This window comes from Microcaecilia unicolor, chromosome 4, assembly GCF_901765095.1.
Source record: "Microcaecilia unicolor chromosome 4, aMicUni1.1, whole genome shotgun sequence".
Lineage (NCBI taxonomy): Eukaryota > Metazoa > Chordata > Amphibia > Gymnophiona > Siphonopidae > Microcaecilia > Microcaecilia unicolor.
In genome coordinates, this window is record NC_044034.1 from 130220496 (window position 1) to 130239251 (window position 18756).

Genomic DNA, 18756 nt, shown 5'->3' on the forward strand with positions numbered 1-18756 from the left:
CAATTCCACGGAGGAGGACCCAGCTTTTACTTATGGATGTATGGCAAGAAATGAAGAAGAAAGGTGGAAAGTAAAGAAATAAATGGAAAGGAAGCCCTGGAAACGGAGTTACGGGAACAGATAGAGAGCAGCAGAATCAGAGACTGGGACCAATATGGATAGAAAAACAAAGTCACCAGACAACAAAGGCAGAAAAAATCATTTTATTTTCATTTTAGTGTTTGGAATATGTCCAATTTGAGAACTGACATCTGCTGTCTTATTTTGCACTGGGTATACTGGAGCTGTAACAGCTTACAGAAATTATTTATAATGAAAAAAATCACGTTATTTTTTATTCCTATACTAGTATAACATTTTCAGTGGTGTCTGTTTATATGCACCATGGCTGGTATAAGAGGTGTGGCTATCATAGGGGTGGAGCCATATGTGGTGACCCTACCCATAATGAGTACCGGCACCGTTTTTTCTACAAAAAAAAAAAAAAAAGCACTGGTTATAATTTATCCATATTTCAGTTACCTGTCATTGTTTGCTGATTGCACTTCGTTTGGTTCATTCAATTTTTTAAAGAGAATAAATTATATTGGACTGGCCTGGCTGTATTGTTCAATATATTTTTAAGACAATAAACAATTGTTTATTGACTCTACCTGTCTGGACTGATAAGAATCCTGGTGGTTTGTGTGTTGGATCTGTGAGTGCTTTCTGGGAACTGTGTGACCACTGGGAGTGTGGCTGCATGCGGGTCTTTGTCTGCCATCATTTACTATGTTACATGATTAAACAAAATCTTATGGATAAGATGTGGCTATACTATCTGGAAAGCAGCATAAATTTGTCCGCATTTAAAGAGTGGTGTTTCTGATTTTTCAGTTCTGGATAATTAACGCTTTATGTCTCATCTCCCACTGATTTCTAAGAATTATAGACAAGATTCTGCATACTAAATTAGTGGACAGTGTTAAAACTAATTCTTTACACCACAGACAAGCAGGGTTTAGACCAGATCACTGTACTGAGTCAATTATATATAAGGCATTCTATGCTTTATCTGCTCCAGTCTTGGATTATGGCAATGATGCAATTTTGATATTTCTTGGATGATTTGGTTGACCATGCGCTTCTTTTGTCCCACTTAAAATATATTGATTTACTGGATTATGTGCGTATGCCTTGTAGCGCTATAGAAGTGATAAGTAGTAGTAAGTAGTATGTTATATCCTTCTAATAGATCCTTTAGAATTCAGTGGCAAGAAGCTTGGGAAAATCCACTACTTATGTCTTGGATAAGCTCTGTTTTAGTATTCTGGAATCTTGCGCCAGGTACTTGTGACTTAGATTGGCCACTCTGTGCTGGGACCGCTGCTTTTTAACATATTTATAAATGACCTAGAGATGGGAGTAACTAGTGAGGTAATTAAATTTGCTGATGACACAAAGTTATTCAAAGTCGTTAAATCGCGGGAGGATTGTGAAAAATTACAAGCAGTCCTTACGAGACTGGGAGACTGGGCGTCTAAATGGCAGATGATTTTCAATGTGAGCAAGTGCAAAGTGATGCATGTGGCAAAGAGGAACCCAAATTATAGCTACGTCATGCAAGGTTCCACGTTAGGAGTCACGGACCAAAAAAGGGATCTAGGTATCGTCATTGATGATACGTTGAAACCTTCTGTTCAGTGTGCTGCTGTGGCTAAGAAAGCAAAAAGAATATTAGGTATTATTAGGAAAGGAATGGAAAACAAAAATGAGGATGTTATAATGCCTTTGTATCGCTCCATGGTGCGACCGCACCTCGAATATTGTGTTCAATTCTGGTCGCCGCATCTCAAAAAAGATATAGTGTAATTAGAAAAGGTGCAGAGAAGGGCGACAAAAATGATAAAGGGGATGGGACGACTTTCCTATGAGGAAAGGCTAAAACGGCTAGGGCTCTTCAGCTTGGAGAAAAGGCAGCTGAGGGGAGATATGATAGAGGTCTATAAAATAATGAGTGGAGTTGAACAGGTAGATGTGAAGCGTCTGTTCACGCTTTCCAAAAATACTAGGACTAGGGGGCATGTGATGAAGCTACAATGTAGTAAATTTAAAACGAATCGGAAAAAAGCTTTCTTCACTCAACGTGTAATTAAACTCTGGAATTCATTGCCAGAGAATGTGGTAAAGGCAGTTAGCTTAGCAGAGTTTAAAAAAGGTTTGGACTGCTTCCTAAAAGAAAAGTCCATAGGCCGTTATTAAACGGACTTGGGGAAAATCCACTATTTCTGGGATAAGCAGTATAAAATGTTTTGTACATTTTTGGGATCTTACTGGGTATTTGTGGCCTGGATTGGCCACTGTTGGAAACAGGATGCTGGGCTCGATGGACCTTTGGTCTTTCCTAGTATGGCAATACTTATGTAACCTAGAAATCACTGGGGATAATTTGAGAATGGGAGACTCGCCCAGAGGCAGTTGTGACCCAGTCGGTGGGAGGACAGTGCTAGTGTAGAGCACAAGTGGCAGGTGCAGGCTGACCTGAGCTGTGCTGGGGATAGACCCTCTAAGGGTCTGCAGGGTAACCCCAGGTGGGCGGCTAGGCGTTTCGTGACAGTGACACTGTGGCGCAGAGGTGTGAGAGGGTGTGGCGTGACGGGCTGAGGCATCCCAGGGGTGTGGTAAAGCGGGGCTGGGGTGCAACAGGGGGCATGGCGAGGCTGAATATTATTTTGTGTCCTTTTTGTCACAGCAAATATGGTAACCCTAGTTTAGACGCTGTCAGAATAGATCCCCTCATTAAGACCTACTGAGTACTTCTTTCAAGCAATCCTGATGAACCACGGAGAAAGGATGTTGAGCTGGTTAAACCCAGTATGACATTTCTTATACTATTTATATTTTTGTCATGGTCTGCAATTTAACTATTCATTTTAAATACATGGGTGTATACATGTTTTCTGATTGTCTACTTGAAGAGATTTGCAATAATAAACATGCATTCTTAATGTTATAGCAAATATTACCTTTTGAGCAGCAGTTTGCATTTGTTGAGCACTGCCTTCTCGATGCCAGTACACTTTAATAAAGCGATTATTTAATATTGCCTCTGTGCTTGAAATTGCCTTTTTTGCCTCTTCGTGTGTTGCAAACTGGATAAGGGCCCCTTCTGGATCACCATTATAGGCAACCTAAACATCAGATGCATAACTTTAGTATGGCAATGGTTAACATGAAAAACATAATATATTTAAAGTATTAACATTCCAAGTGGTTGGTACTACTTAAGAGCTTAGCTTTATTTTCTATACAGCATTTCTTTAATGAAAAAAAAAAAACTACAATTACACAGCAAATAAAAATAGTAATTTTAGTCAATGCTTCTCAGATCATAACAGAAATATATACCATTCCAACTATTAACATTAAGGGGCTCATTTTCAAAGCACTTAGACTTCCAAAGTTCCATAGGTTTCTATGGAACTTTGGAAGGCTAAATGCTTTGAAAAAATGCCTCTAACTGTACCAAAATGAACAAAATATTATGTCTTTTTTCTTTTATATTCCTGACCCTTGTTCAAAACAACCTAAGTAGAAATTCTGGGTGATGCCATTATTAAATGTGCTATACAACAGTGGTTATTTTAGGCGGCTTGGAGACTTACTTGCAATTTGCACATGTAAATACAGGCATTTACATATAAAAATCCCATATCAGAAATCCAATATTTATACATGCAATCTATGGATGTAGGCATTTCAAGGGTCTGTGGCTTGGGCATGATTTGGGTGAGGTATGGGCAAGACTAAAATCTATTTTAGAAGGGGAACATACCAGTGTGTGGAGGAAAAATATCACCTGTTGGGGATTTACACCTGCTGAAAAGCACACATGGTCTTATGAACAAGTGGGCTAACTCAATTGTTTACACCTGAGTTGGTTTGCCCACTTGTCCATGTGGCCAATGGTGCTAGCCCATTCAATCACATGAAATGTGAAATTCATTGACTTTTAGCTTACTCCACTTGTTCATAGGTAAATATTGATGTCATGATGCACAAAATCCAAAAAGCCACAAAGCAGCAAAATTCAGGTTTAGCCCACTTATCCATAAAGTCAACCATATAGGGTTTTTAAAATGTGTTAATTTCAGCCAGCCATTTACAGGAAGAATTAAGGGAGCAATCCCCATTGTTAATTACACCTTCCAAACAATTACAAAAAAAAAAAAAAAACTATGGTCTCTATGGAAAACTAGCAGTAGGAACCCATACAGGATTGCAAAATGGCTGACATATACATGCAAGTCTGAGCGCTTACACATGAAAGTCTGTATTTCACAGCTTACACATGTAAGAGTTGGCACTTGTAGGTATAGACTGCAAAGTTCCCATCACTGATTTTTTTCCATGTTTATAATTGTACAATAGATTATCCTGCTATATATAAAACAAAGTTACTCACCTGTAGCAGGTGTTTTCCGAGGACAGAAGGATACATATTCTGATATGTGGATGACGTCATCCAACAGAGCTCTACAAGCTCTTGTTAACTATCAAGAGGCTCCTCCAAGTTCTGCTTTTCCCGCTGACTGCCCCAGACTACCGCTAAGCTCCATCCCTTAGGTGACATCACTCAAAGTCACGAGTTGAAGAAAGGCAGACAAACGCCAGAGGGCAAGCGCCTCCTTTATTACACTGATAAAGGAGCATGATTAAGGAGCTCCTTTGAGTGCTCCTTAGAGTGAGTGTGAGTGATTGGGGATTTTTGTCTTAGCGATCATCTGTTTTAGTCATATTCCAGTTATAAAAGGACATGGTAGGTATGGAGATTTAGTGCCACCTAAGAAATGGGCTCGTTCTTTAAGAATTCGTGTTAAAGATGTTCCTTTGCAGTCTCCTATGGTTAGGGTTGCAGATTCCATTTTAAATTTTTCGTTAATTAATGCTAGGTCTGTAAGAAATAAAATCCCAACCATTCATGACTTATTAATTGATGTTGCTCCTGATGTTATGTGTATTACTGAAACCCGAAGATATGGTTATTTTGAATCAGCTATGTCCATCATCATGTCTGGCTTTTTCTCAACCTAGATTAAATAAAACTGGAGGAGTGCTTATCTTTTATGATAGTTTTTCTTTTGTGAAAAAAAGATTTACCAACAATCGCAGGCCTTGATTTATTATTAACACTTTACTGTGCTCCTTGAATTCTACAAACCAATTTTTCATCTTTTGACTTATTGGTAGACTTAAAATTTACCTTCAGATATAATTAGTATATTGGGTAACTTTAATTTGCAGGTTGACAATGTTTTACAGGATGATGTAGTATTATCTTTCATACATTTCTTAGATTCTTTAGGCTGGTCATAATATGTTAAGGGAACATTTCATTCCGGAGGGCATTTGCTTGCTCTTGTTTTTCTAGATTGCAATTGTCCCTTGGGATCATATATTTTTAAACAGCATGAATTAGTCTCTTGGTCTGATCATGCTCTTATTCATTTTACTCTTTCTTTAGAGCACCCCCTTCATGTACAAATCAAAAGGTTAAATTAGTGATTAGAAGCTGTTATGAATTATCTGATTTAAGAAAGGCTTTACAAGTAAATTTGGAAAAATTGTTCTGAGAAAGATGTTATAAATTTGACTGGAGGCTGGAACAGAAGTTTAATGGTGCTTTAGATGAAATTGCTCCAATCCATCTGCATGAAGTTATCCTGATCAAATCATGCACCTTGGTATAATGATCAGTTAAAAAAAAAAAAAAGGTCTGTTTAGACAGGCACAAAGAGCCTACAGCCCTACGAACAAGTCCAAGGAAGCAAAAAGGAGTAGGGATAGACAAATAGCCTTTCAGTGAATCCAAGACGAGGCTCTCAAGGATAAACATGGATATATTTTTTTCGAAAAAGCCTATTTTCTAGATGTTTTGCGCAGCAATATTAGAGGAGTCATTGCAGTACCCAAGGATTCGACATGGAGTCGTGTTTTGGCATGAACACACCTGCTTCAGGAGTCATATAGTCTCCTGAAGCAGGTGCCCCATCCTTGGCCACCTTTAAATCTCGACTGAAAGCCCACCTCTTTAACATTGCTTTTGATTCGTAACCACTTGTAACCACTCGCCTCCACCTCTCTTCCTTCCCATACACATTAATTGATTTGATTACTTTATTTTTTTTTTGTCTATTAGATTGTAAGCTCTTTGAGCAGGGACTGTCTTTCTTCTATGTTTGTGCAGCGCTACGTACGCCTTTGTAGAGCTATAGAAATGCTAAATAGTAGTAGTAGTAGTAGAAATGTCCTTGTTAATAAACAGCCGGACCTTGGAGCAAGCAAACAAGCAAGCTAGCTAAGCATGTATTTATTTATTTAAAAATTTTTGATAAGATTTGATAAAAGGACAAAGTTCTCCCTTTGAGGGGCAATTTGGCCTTCCCTGAGGGAGGAACATCCAAATTGTTTCAGAAATGGACCTCCCGGGGAATACAATATCTATTCCAGGTAGTCACAGAACAGGGGACCCCTAAAACCTTTCAAAGTATGTGTGATGAGTTTGGGTTAGATCAGGGGGACTATTTTGCTTACTTACAAATTAATCATTATCTTAAGACCTTACCGGACCAAAACCTGACACAAGACATATGGGACACTATGAATGACTTTCTGGGCCTGGAGGCGCAGTCGAAAGTACCTTTGAAATATTTTCACTGTAACCTACGAGATTGGCAGGAAGCAAATGACTGCACAAAAGTGTCAACTCTCTGGCAAACAGAACTACAGTGGAAGGTGGATCCGGAACAGTTGGCACTTTGTTTATCTACAGTACATAAAGTAACGGAAAACGTAATCTGGAGAGAAATGCAATACAAATTTGTTATGCGAATGTATATATCGCCACACCGAGCTTATAGAGCAACCCTGAAACAGACTGATGATTGCCCAAAATGCGGGAGAGTGGGAGCCACCTTGGGACACATGTTTTGGGCTTGTCCCCTGGTGAAACAGTTCTGGACAGAGCTGAGACTTAAAATCTCACAGATGTGGAGAGTCCGGTGGCGTCCTTCTCCGGGTCAACTGTTCGACAAGTTCATTGTTCAAGGACAATTGCCTGAAGGCTTGAGGGCTTTTTTGAAACGTACTGTCTTGATGGGAAAGCGAATAATTTTACAACTATGGCTGCAAAAAGAGGGACCTAGTGTTTCGCAGTGGAGAGGAGCCATGATGCAGTGTTGTATGCAGGAAAAAAGGGGAGTTGGAGACCTTGCTTCCAGAAGGGGAGACAGATTTTGCAAGACCTGGGCTCCATATTGGGACACCTTGACGCCAGTCGCAAGAAGCAGACTTTTAAACTGTTAAAAACTGAATCCATCATTCCGATGATAGAATAGTTCCTAAAGAGAGGGAGGGGGGAGGATTGGGGGGGTGGGGGTAAAAGAGGGGAAAACACTAGCAACAGTTGAGGAATGTTTTGATTGTACGGATCGTGTTAATTACATTGTGTTATTATTGTGACGGAATGTTTATTATTGTTGCTAATAAACAAGATTTAAAAAAAAAAAAAAAAGGACAAAGTTCTTGCTGGTTACTATAGATATTTCTGCAGCATCTGACACTAGTAATCACAACATCCTGTTAAATCGGCTACAATTTATAGGATTGACAGGCACTGTATTTTATGTTGGTTTCGTTCTTTTTTATCTGATAGGAAATTCTGTGTATTTAATGAATCAGAAAAATCAGTGTTTGTAGTTTGTGCAACAGGCATTCCTCAAGGTTCCTCTCTATCTGCAGTACTTTTCAATATTTATTTGATACCATTATGTATGCTGTTGAGATGTCTGGATGTACAATATAAACCGTATGCCGATGACATTCAATTTGTACTCCCTGTTGAAATTTCTTTTGAAAATACTTTCACAAAATTAAGATTGTGTCTTACGAAGATTGTTCAATGGATGGAAGGCAACAGCTTAAAACTAAATATCTATAAAACTCTAACTATCTTGCTGTCTGATACAACTGGAATGGCTAGTCCTAAAGTATTTAGCATGAACTCAGTTGAAAGATCAGGAGTTTGGGAGTTCAACTTAATACAACATTGTCCATGAAGAAACAAGTTCAAAGTATGATTCTGAAGGTCTTTTATAAACTTAAGATTGTGAGACATATCAGACCTTTTGTCACAGTGGACAATTTTCTTAAGATTGTTCAATTGGTGGTCTGTCCAACTACTGCAATGGCCTGTTTATAGGATTTGCAGGTAGTTCACTGAGGGCTATGCAAGTTGCTCAAAATTCTGTAGCAAGGGTGATTAGAGGGGAGGCTGCGTTATGATCATGTGATCACTATCTTGAAGTATTTACACTGGCTTCCTATAAAGTTTCAAATTCAGTTTAAAATTTTATTGTTGGTTTTTAAAATATCGAATTATGACTTCTGGTGAGGACATGAGCTGAGCAGCACCGTGCTGTTAGAGCTCCAAGACAACATTCGAATAGTGGGGCTACCTGAGAACGTCCCAGAGAGAAATTTAACATGCTGGCTAGAAAACTGGCTCGCTAAAGAACTGGCACTTTCAGACGCCATGGGCACAACTGATGTAGAGAGGGCCCATCACGTGGGGCGCAAACCAGATGAACAGACACGTCCACGGGTGGTGGTAGACAGAATATTCAACTTTCGACATAAGATGAAAATTCTGCAAGGTTTTAAGCTACATCGAGACTCTCTGAACTATGAAGGGAGCAAAGTGCTAATTTTTCAGGATATTTCAGCAGAAGTGCAACTGCGGAGGCGGCAATATCACCCACTATGCTCAGCACTGGTAAATAAAGGAATAAGATTTTCCTTACAATTTCCGGCAAACTTACAGATTTTGATTCAGGGGCACTGGAAATTGTTTAAAACTGTAACTGACGCAAAGGCAGCAGTGCTGGGAGCAGGCCTGCTAGAAAAGATATGACGCAGGTAACAATTCAACAGGGGCACCAGAAATAAAGTCAAATGGGTTGATGTTTAAATGCAGGACACATATTATGTGAAAACAATGAGCAGGGGCCTCATGTGCTCAAGGGGTCTTTAGATTCCATTTACAGGATAGTCCTGGAGATGGAGAAGGGGTATTTAGAGTTGGGGTGGGGGAAGGGGAGTTGGTAAGGGGGGGGGGGGGGGTAAAATTATGTATCATACCTGATCATTTTCTTTCCATTAATCATAGCAGATCAATCCATAGACTGGTGGGTTCTGTCCATCTACCAGCAGGTGGAGATAGAGAGCCTCTCTATATGTGGTCATGTGCTAACAGGAAATCCTCAGTATAATCGTTATCAAAGCTCCATCCGCAGGAATCACCAAACACAGAGAATTACACCCACAAAGGGACACTCCGCCACCCAACCACCGCCGAAGCGGGGGGGGGGGGCACCCACACCCGCCGGCGCAGGGAGAACTGGCATATCCTGCTACCGCAACCGCGGGAGGAGCTGGCTTAACCCATCACCACCAAAGCGAGAGGGAAACAAAGCTACGCTACTGCCGCACGAAGCGGGAGGGAGCACTGGCATAATTCAGTTATGAATCCAACCACCGTCGAAACAGGGGGGAAGAAGCAGCAGCTCACTGTAACACAAAGTCGTCCCAACTCCAGGGAAATCCAAGAGGAAAAACTTGAACTCGAAGTCTTCCTGAACAGGAACTGAAGTCTAAACTTGAACCTGAATTATAACTGAACTAGAACAAACAGTACAGATATCTGGGAGGGACTATGGATTGATCTGCTATGATTAATGGAAAGAAAATTATCAGGTATGAAACATCATTTTACCTTCCATATCATCAAGCAGATCAATCCATAGACCGGTGGGATGTACCCAAGCAGTACTCACCCAGGGCAGGACATGGAAATCCCAGAACGCAACACTGAAGCCCAAAACTGGGCCTCGGCCCGTGCTGCCAGGTCCAAGCGATAATGCCGTGAGAAGGTATGAGCCGATGCCCAAGTCGCCGATCTGCAAATCTCCTCCAAGAAAACTGACCTGGACTCTGCCATCGAAGCCGCCTGTGCTCTAGTAGAATGAGCCTTCAGCTGGATAGGCAGCACCTTCCCTGCGCCCACATAAGCCGCCGCAATTGTTTCCTTGACCCAACGTGCCACGGAAGGTTTAGATGCCTGCAGACCCCTACGGGGGCCTGTGGACAGTACGAACAGGCGACCCGACTTCCGGAAATCGTTGGTCACTTCCAAATATCTGATGATAACTCGTCTAACATCCAGGCATCTGAGAGCACGATACTCCTCTGGATAATCCTCCCAACGGAAGGAGGGTAGACAAAGCTGCTGATTCACATGGAAGCAAGAAACAATCTTGAGCAGGAAGGAAGGCACTGGGCGAATAGACACTCCTGCCTCTGTGAACTGCAGGAACGGCTCTCTACACGACAGCGCCTGGAGATCGGAAACCCTCCAGGCTGAAGCGATTGCCACCAAAAAGACCGCTTTCAACGTCAGGTCCTTCAGAGACAGCCGCGATAATGGCTCAAAGGGCGGCTTCTGCAAGGCCCGCAGCACCAGATTGAGATTCCACGTAGGCACTATCGAGTGCAGAGGAGGGTGTAGGTGATTAACCCCTTTGAGAAAATGCACCACATCTGGCACCCTTCAGGCGACTCCTGAAGCAAGCTAGAGCCGCTACCTGGAACTTAAGAGAGCTGAGCGACAGGTCTTTCTCCAGACCTTCTTGCAGGAACGCCAACACTGAAGCAATTGGCGCCGTGAAGGGCGACAGGGATCCTGCCTCACACCATGATACAAAGGTACGCCATACCCTTGCGTACGTAGTAGAAGTAGAGTGCTTCCGTGCTCTCAGCATAGTGGCAATGACCTTGTCCGAGAAGCCTTTCTTCTTCAGCCGCTTCCGCTCAAGAGCCAGGCCGTAAGACCAAAGGGGGAGGGATCCGCCATCACCACGGGACCCTGATGTAAGAGGCCCCGCTCCGCTGGAAGCCGCAGAGGACTGTCCACGGAAAGCCGGATCAGGTCCGCATACCAAAGGCGTCTGGGCCAGTCTGGACCCACCAGGACCACCCGGCCTGGGTGTTTCGCCACCCGGCCGAGAATTCTGCCCAGCATAGGCCAAGGCGGGAACACGTAGAGAAGTTCCTCTACCGGCCACTGCTGGAGAAGAGCATCGACCCCCAGAGATCGAGGGTCCCATCCTCTGCTGAAGAACCGCGGCACTTGGCAATTGGCCGAGGTCGCCATCAGATCCAAGGTCGGCATGCCCCAGCGATTCGTAATCTCCGAGAACACCCGGGCAGACAGTTGCCACTCTCCGGGATCCAAGGTATGGCGACTGAGAAAGTCCGCCTCGACATTCAGGACTCTGGCAATGTGAGCCGCCGACAGCTGGTCCAGATTCACCTCTGCCCCCTGGCATAACTTCATGGCCTCCCTGGCTAGGGGGGCGCTCCTGGTACCTCCCTCGCGATTGACATAGGCCACGGCCGTGGCATTGTCTGACAGGATTCAAACTGGCTTCAGGATCAGTTCTTGAAGAAACGCTTGAAGCGCCAACCGAACAGACCGAAGTTCCAAGAGGTTCATGGACCACTTCGCCTCCGCCGGTGACCATATCTCCTGCGCTGTCCATCCTAGGCAGTGGGTTCCCCAGCCCGTCAAGCAGGTGTCCGTAGTAACGACAATCCACTCCGGGGATGTGAGAGGCATACCGGCTGACAACTTGTCTGACCTCAGCCACCAACTTAGTGCTCTTCTCATGGCCGGGTCCAGGGGAAGGCGAACTGCATAATCCTCCGAAACCGAAGTCCAGCGCCGCAGAAGAGAGTGCTGTAGTGGTCTCATATGGGCCCTGGCCCAGGGCACCACCTCCATCATGGCCGTCACGGAGCCCAACAGTTGCACATAATCCCAAGCCCGAGGAGCTGAGGAGGCTAGGAACCAGCCCACCTGGGCCTGAAGCTTGAGGCTCCGGTTGTCCGGCAGGAACACTCTGCCCACTTGGGTGTCAGATACTCCAGGGACTGAGACGGGCGCAGCTGACTTTTCTCCAGGTTGATGATCCATCCCAGGGAGCTCAGAAGAGCACTGACCCTGTCCGTTGCTCTCCAACACTCCGCAAAGGAGGGAGCTCGAATCAGCCAGTCGTCCAGGTAGGGATGGACTTGCACTCCTTCCTTGCGGAGATAAGCCGCAATGATCACAATCACTTTGGAGAAGGTCCGCGGAGCCGTAGCCAACCCGAACGGGAGGGCTCAGAACTGGAAGTGCCGGCCCAGCACTGCAAAGCGCAGGAAGCGCTGATGAGGCGGCCAGATGGGAATGTGCAGATAAGCTTCCTTGATGTCCAAGGATGTCAGGAATTTTCCTTCTTGTACCGCAGCAATCAGGGAGCGGAGAGTCTCCATACAGAAATGCCGTATTCGCAAGGCCCGATTGACTCCCTTGAGGTCGAGAATAGGCCAAGAAGAGCCTCCTTTCTTTGGCACCAGAAAGTAAATGGAGTAACGCCCTGTGCCACGCTGCTCTACGGGCACTGGGACCACCGCCCCAAGGCGGAGCAAGTTGTCCAGAGTCTGCTGAACTGCTGCCACTTTGAGGGGAGACTTGCAGGGACAGTTCACGAACCCGTCTCTTAGGGGCCGGCAGAACTCCAATTGTAGCCATCTCTGATGACTTCTAGAACCCAAGCGTCTGAAGTTACCCTGGTCCACTAGCCCAGAAAAGAGGACAGCCTTCCTCCTGTCTGCTCTGGGCCATGGACCAGGGCCCCATCATTGGGTACGAGACCCTGGGGGAGGACCGGAGGAAGAACCTCTTGAGCGGCGGGGTCTCTGCTTCGGGGAGAACCTCTGCTTGAAGGAGGAGGAGGAGCCTGACTTGCCCGGGCGATACTGACGGGCTTCTTGAAAAGTGACCTTAGAGGGACCAGGGCGAGCACCGCTGGCCCTTGCCTTGGCCTCCGGCAACCTCTTGCCTTTAGAACTGCCGAGATCCGTCACGATCTTGTCCAGCTCATCCCCGAAGAGTAGCTTGCCCTTAAAAGGCAACTTGGCTAAGCGGGATTTGGAGGCATGGTCAGCTGACCAATGCTTAAGCCATAGCCATCGAAGGGCAGAGACTGTCTGAGACATACCTTTAGTCGAGGCTCTCAAAACATCATACAGCAAGTCTGCCAAGTAAGCCAAGCCCGACTCCAGGACCGGCCAATCCGCCCTCAAGGAAGGATCTGAAGGGGAGGCCCGCTGCGCCACCGTCAGGCATGCCCTGGCCACATAGGAGCCGCAAACCAAGGCCTGCAAACTCAAGGTGGCCGCCTCAAAAGCTAACTTTAAGGTCGCTTCCAATTTCCTGTCCTGTGAATCCTTAAGGGCAGAGCCACCTTCCACCGGCAAAGCCGTCTTTTGTCACTGCAGTGATTAGAGAGTCCACTGCCGGCCAGCGCAAGGCCTCCTGTTCACCCTCTGGCAGAGGGTACAGACGAGTCATGGCCCTGGCTACCTTGAGGCTCGCCTCAGGAGAATCCCATTGAGCCGAAATTAGAGTTTTCATGGCTTCATGGATGTGGAAGGTCCTGGAAGAGCGCTTGGTTCCCAACATAATAGCGGAACCCGCCGAGGCTGAAGGAGGGCCTTCCTCCGGAGAGGAAATACTCAAGATGCTCATAGCCTGAACAGGTTAGGCAATTCCTCTGAGCGAAAAAGCCACGCTGCAGAGGGGTCATCTCCCCCATCAGGGCGAAGATCAGCCTCCTCCAAAGAATCCCCAAGGGTCCTTTGGGAGAACTCAGAAACGCTGCCCTCATCTACATCAGAGGAGACAGAGTCCCCCAAGACCTGAAGATCCACCCGAGGGCACTTGATCAGGGAAGCCTCTTCCCCCATATCTGACAGGGGAGCAGGAGCAGCGTTTTGCAGTTGAAAGACCTGATGCAGCAACAAAATAAGCTCGGGAGAGAAACCCCCCTGTTTGCACACCTCTGCAACCTGGGCCACAGCCCTAGAGGAACTCTCAACCTCCACTACACAGAACGGGGGAGAGGCACGCTGCGCATCCAAAATGGCGTCCGGCACGTCACTCCGCAAAGGAGCCACGCGGGAAGCATGGCACTTAAACCTCGTCATCTTCTTACAGTCGCCCAACTCAAAGGCAGCCATACCAGAGGCTGTCCAAGCTGCATGTGCGGCCGACGTCGGAAGGGTGGACATTGGGGGATGGGCGCCTAAGGCGGGAAAAGTCGCCGACGCCCCAGCGGAGGAAAAACCAGCTAAATCAGCAAAGTCCAGAAGGGCGCCCAAAAAGTGCTTCTCTGCCTCCGATCCCCGCGCCTCCCCACTAGCCGCACAATCGCGGTCTGGGGAGCGCTTTTTCGCGCCCTTACCATCCGACGCCATGATCCAAGAGGGAAAAGTTCAGGGAACCCCCTGCCCACTAGGAAAAGGTAAAATTACCTGCTTCATGCTCCGAGCTGCAACGAATTGTGTCCCATTGAGCAGCTGCAAGGAAAATCTTTTCTGCTTCAAGATTGTTTTTCTTTTTTTAACGGAGCCAGCGGGAGGGAGGGGGAAAGGAGGGACCTGGCACCACCAGGTTTGCACTTGCTCACGAAGAGCCCTCAACCTCAGGTACTCAACAAAGCCTAAGTAAATAGGCGTGGAGACCAAGCCAGAGCTGCTGCGTGTGACCACACACCTGCTAGATAGAGAGAATACTGAGGATTTCCTGGTAGCACATGACCACATATAGAGAGGCAAAAGATTGCTCTCTATCTCCACCTGCTGGTAGATGGACACAACCTACCAGACTATGGGATATGGAAATGAACGTTTATCTCACAGAAACGTCCACATCAGTATTATCGAAACCTCTTTTTTGGACGTCTTTCTCTGAAGTCCATCAGAAGAACGTCCAAATCTCAAGGGGCGTGTTCAAGGCGGGACTTGGGTGTTCCTAAGACATGGACATCTTTCAGCAATAATGGAACAAAACAAAGACGTCCAAGACTAAAACATAGACGTTTTGAGCTAGACCTGTTTTTATAGCAAATAGCTACAGTGGGAATTGAACCCACTTCCCCAGGATCAAAGTCTGCTGCACTAACCACTAGGCTACTCCTCTACTCCACACAAGAGGTGCCCCAAATGACCAGATGACCACTAGAGGGACTCAGGGATCACCTCCCCTTACTCCCCCCCCCCCCCCCCCGTGGTCACTATCCCCCTCCCACCCCAAAAATTGTGACTAAAATATTACTTGCCAGCGTCAGATGTTATACTTAGGTCAATTAGAATAGCATGCAGGTCCCTGGAGTAGTCTAGCAGTGGTGCAGTGCACTTCAGACAGGTGGACCCAGGCTTCTAACTTCCTCTACTTGTTACACTTATGGAGGAAACAGTGAGCCCACCAGAAACCCACTGTACCCACATACTGGTGCTCCCTTCACCTGTAAGGGCTGTGGTAGTGGTGTACAGTTGGGGTTAGTGGATTTTGGGGGGGCTCAGCAGACAAGCTAAGGGAGCAATGGTGAGATGTGTACCTGGGAGCATTTTATAAAGTCTACTGCAGTGTCCCCAAAGCAGGCCCTATTGCTTTCCTGGGATGTCACTTTTCCACTATTCTACCTGATGCCAAGCTTTCTATTTTTTTATAACATCTGAGTCTTGTGTCTATTGTTTATCATTAGATTTGGGCTTTGAATTCAGATCTATAGATGAAAAGGAGGTCTCATTACATATATCTAAATACCAGAGTGCTATTTTTCCATACATTCCCTAATTACCTGTCCCAATGCAATTGAAGCTTTTACCTCCTCAGTGCATGTAAATGGTTTCATCCCTGTGTGGATTCTCTGATGCCATGTGAGGCTTTCTTTCCAATCAAAGATTTACCACACTCAGGACATGTAAATGGTTTCACTACTGTGTGTATTCTCTGGTGCATTGTGAGGTTTACCTTCTGACCAAAGCTTTTACCAGACTCTATACATGCAAATGGTTTCTCCCCCATGTGAACTTTCGGATGCACTTTGAGATTTACATTACAACCAAAGCTTTTACCACACTTAGAACATGTGAATGGTTTCACTTTATTGTGGATTTTCTTGTGTATTTTGTACATTTTGCATTTGGATGTATGTTTGAAAATGGACCAAAAAATAAAACATCCAAACCACAAAACATTTTTCCAAACAGCATTTTCAAAAGGAAAAGAGACTTTTTTTTTTGTAGAAAATGATCTTTCCTGTTCTGATTTTGGACGTTTTACAAAAAAAGTCCAAATTCAGACTTAGATGTCAAATCCAAAAATGGCCCTTGTGCATTTGACTTGCCCAAAATCACAAGGAGCAGCAGTGGGAATTGAACCCATGTTGCCAGGATCAAAGCCTGCTGCTCTAACCATTAAGCCACTCCTCCTCGGTTTTGGATGTCTTGATTTGGACGTCTTTTGTTCGAAAATGAACCAAAAAAAAAAAAGGACGTCCATAGTATTTTCAACACAAAAGACAAATGTCCATCTTTTTGGAAAATTACCTTCTTTCCCGTTCGGAATTTGGATGTCTTTGTAAAACATCCTAATTCTGATTTAGACGTTTCTTTCAAAAATGACCCTCTATGCTATATAACTAAGATGAAACCAAAAATTCTTAATTGCATAAATCCGTACACCCCATGAACTCCATACTTGGCAGAAGGTCCTTCTGCAGCAATACCAGCCACAAGTAAGTTAAGGCAAGTGTCCAACATTGCATAGTTCAAACTCTTTCAAGACATTTGGGACTTTGGGCAGAAGGCTCCAAGCCTTGCAACAGATTTGCTACTTGATACAGATCTGGGCTTTGACTGGCCTGGGCCTCACAACGACAAACACATCTTGCTGAGCCACTCCACTGTTGTTTCTGCTATGTGATAGGGTTCATTAACCTGCAGAAAAGTAAATCTCCTCAGTCCCAGGACTATTCCATCATCATTCTTTATACAAAGGATGTTTATTATTTATTTATTTGTAGCATTTGAATCCCACATTTTCCCACCAATTTGCAGGCTCAATGTGGCTTACATTTGCCGTAATGGTGGTTGCCTTGCAGACCATCACCATTTCCGGATAACAGAGTTACAAATAGTATTGCGTTAAGGTGCATACATACTTGGTACTAAACATGTAACATAACATAGTTAGAATGGATCATGTTGTATATGTACATCATGTGCATAACATAATAAGAACAGATTATGTTGTATATATACATCATGTGCATAACATGATAAGAACAGATTATGTTGTATATATACATCATGTGCATACATACATGGTAAAGAATAATACATGATGGTATTGCGTGAAGGTTCCTAAGTAGTGAATTGGATTGTAACATGCATTGGGTCTTTGACTATATAGAGTCCCTATTCAGCATACGGTTTAAAGTGGTATTGCTTACTCATTAATTTCAGAGAGTTTAATCAGTCATGTGATAAAAGTTCGGTTTTGTATATATCGTGTATGGTGTTTTTTTGTTTTTTTTTTAGTATTTACGATGAATGCTTAAGGTATGCCTTCTTGAAAAGATCTGTTTTCAGTAGTCTTCGGAAGATGGTTAGGTCCTGCGTTGTTTTTATGGCCTTCGGTAGTGCGTTCCATAGCTGCGTGCAGATGTATGAGAAACTGGTCGCATATGTGGATTTATATTTTAGCGCTTTGCAATTAGGATAATGCAGATTAAGGAATGTGCGTGATGATCTTTTTGCATTCCTCATAGGTAAGTCTATAAGGTCTGACATGTATGTCGGAGTTTCTCCGTGAACAATTTTGTGGACCAGGGTGTAAACTTTGAATGCAATACGTTCTTTTAGTGGGAGCCAGTGTAGTTTTTCTCTTAGAGGTTTGGCACTTTCGTATTTCGCTTTCCCAAATATGAGTCTGGCTGCTGTGTTTTGAGCGGTTTGTAGCTTCTTGATGATTTGTTCTTTGCATCCGGCATAAATGGCATTGCAGTAGTCTAGGTGACTGAGTGCCATTGATTGCACTAGGCTGTGGAATACTTCCCTTGGGAAAAAAGGTTTGATTCTCTTAAGTTTCCACATGAGTGAAACATTTCTTTACTGTATTTTTCGCATGATCTTCGAATGTGAGATTTCGGTCAATTGTGACTCCCAGGATTTTCAGGCTATCTGAAACCTGTAGGGTGTAATCTAGGGTGATTATGGTATTGGGTTTGTTTGTGTTGTATTGTGAGGATAGGACGAGACATTGTGTTTTTTCTGCGTTTAGCTTTAGTTGGAATGCGTCCGCCCATGAGTTCAGTCAAGCTTGTTTAGTATCCTGTTGGTCTAGTCTGACTGCAAGCTAGGTCCAGTAAGTCCTGCCGGCCGCCTGCACCTGGGGGCTCAACCCCTGAAGAATGGTGGTCAAGCGCAGGTGAAGACCGGTTACTCTGTCCTGCTTATTCCCTGCCTGCCTACTGCTGTACTTCCAGTCCTGTGGTTCCAGTTCGGTTGTTCCAGCTTTGCCTGTCTACAGCTTCTTCCACCTTCCTTGCTTACCCAGTCCTGGTTGAAAGGTCCTGCCTACTGCTGCCGCTTGTCGGCAGCGATCCAAGGGCTCACGTGGTGCCAGTGTCCGAGAGCCTGAGACCGTGACACAGAGACTACATCAACCAGAGCTGACCCAAGGGTATACGACGTTCATGCCAGGCCTTCCCTCCACCCCCTGCCAATCTCCTCAGGCAGCTCAAGGCCCTAACTACCCCCACAGTCTAG

The 18756-nt window shown here is 44.8% G+C and overlaps 1 protein-coding gene across 1 annotated transcript in view; it reads right to left on the minus strand.

The window, feature by feature from the left end:
- The window catches only part of RBM26 (RNA binding motif protein 26), a 492900-nt gene that overhangs the window by 268458 nt on the left and 205686 nt on the right, over positions 1-18756 (minus strand). Inside the window, 1 exon segment of the mRNA XM_030200623.1 lies at positions 3006-3170. Coding sequence (XP_030056483.1) covers positions 3006-3170 — 165 coding nt within the window.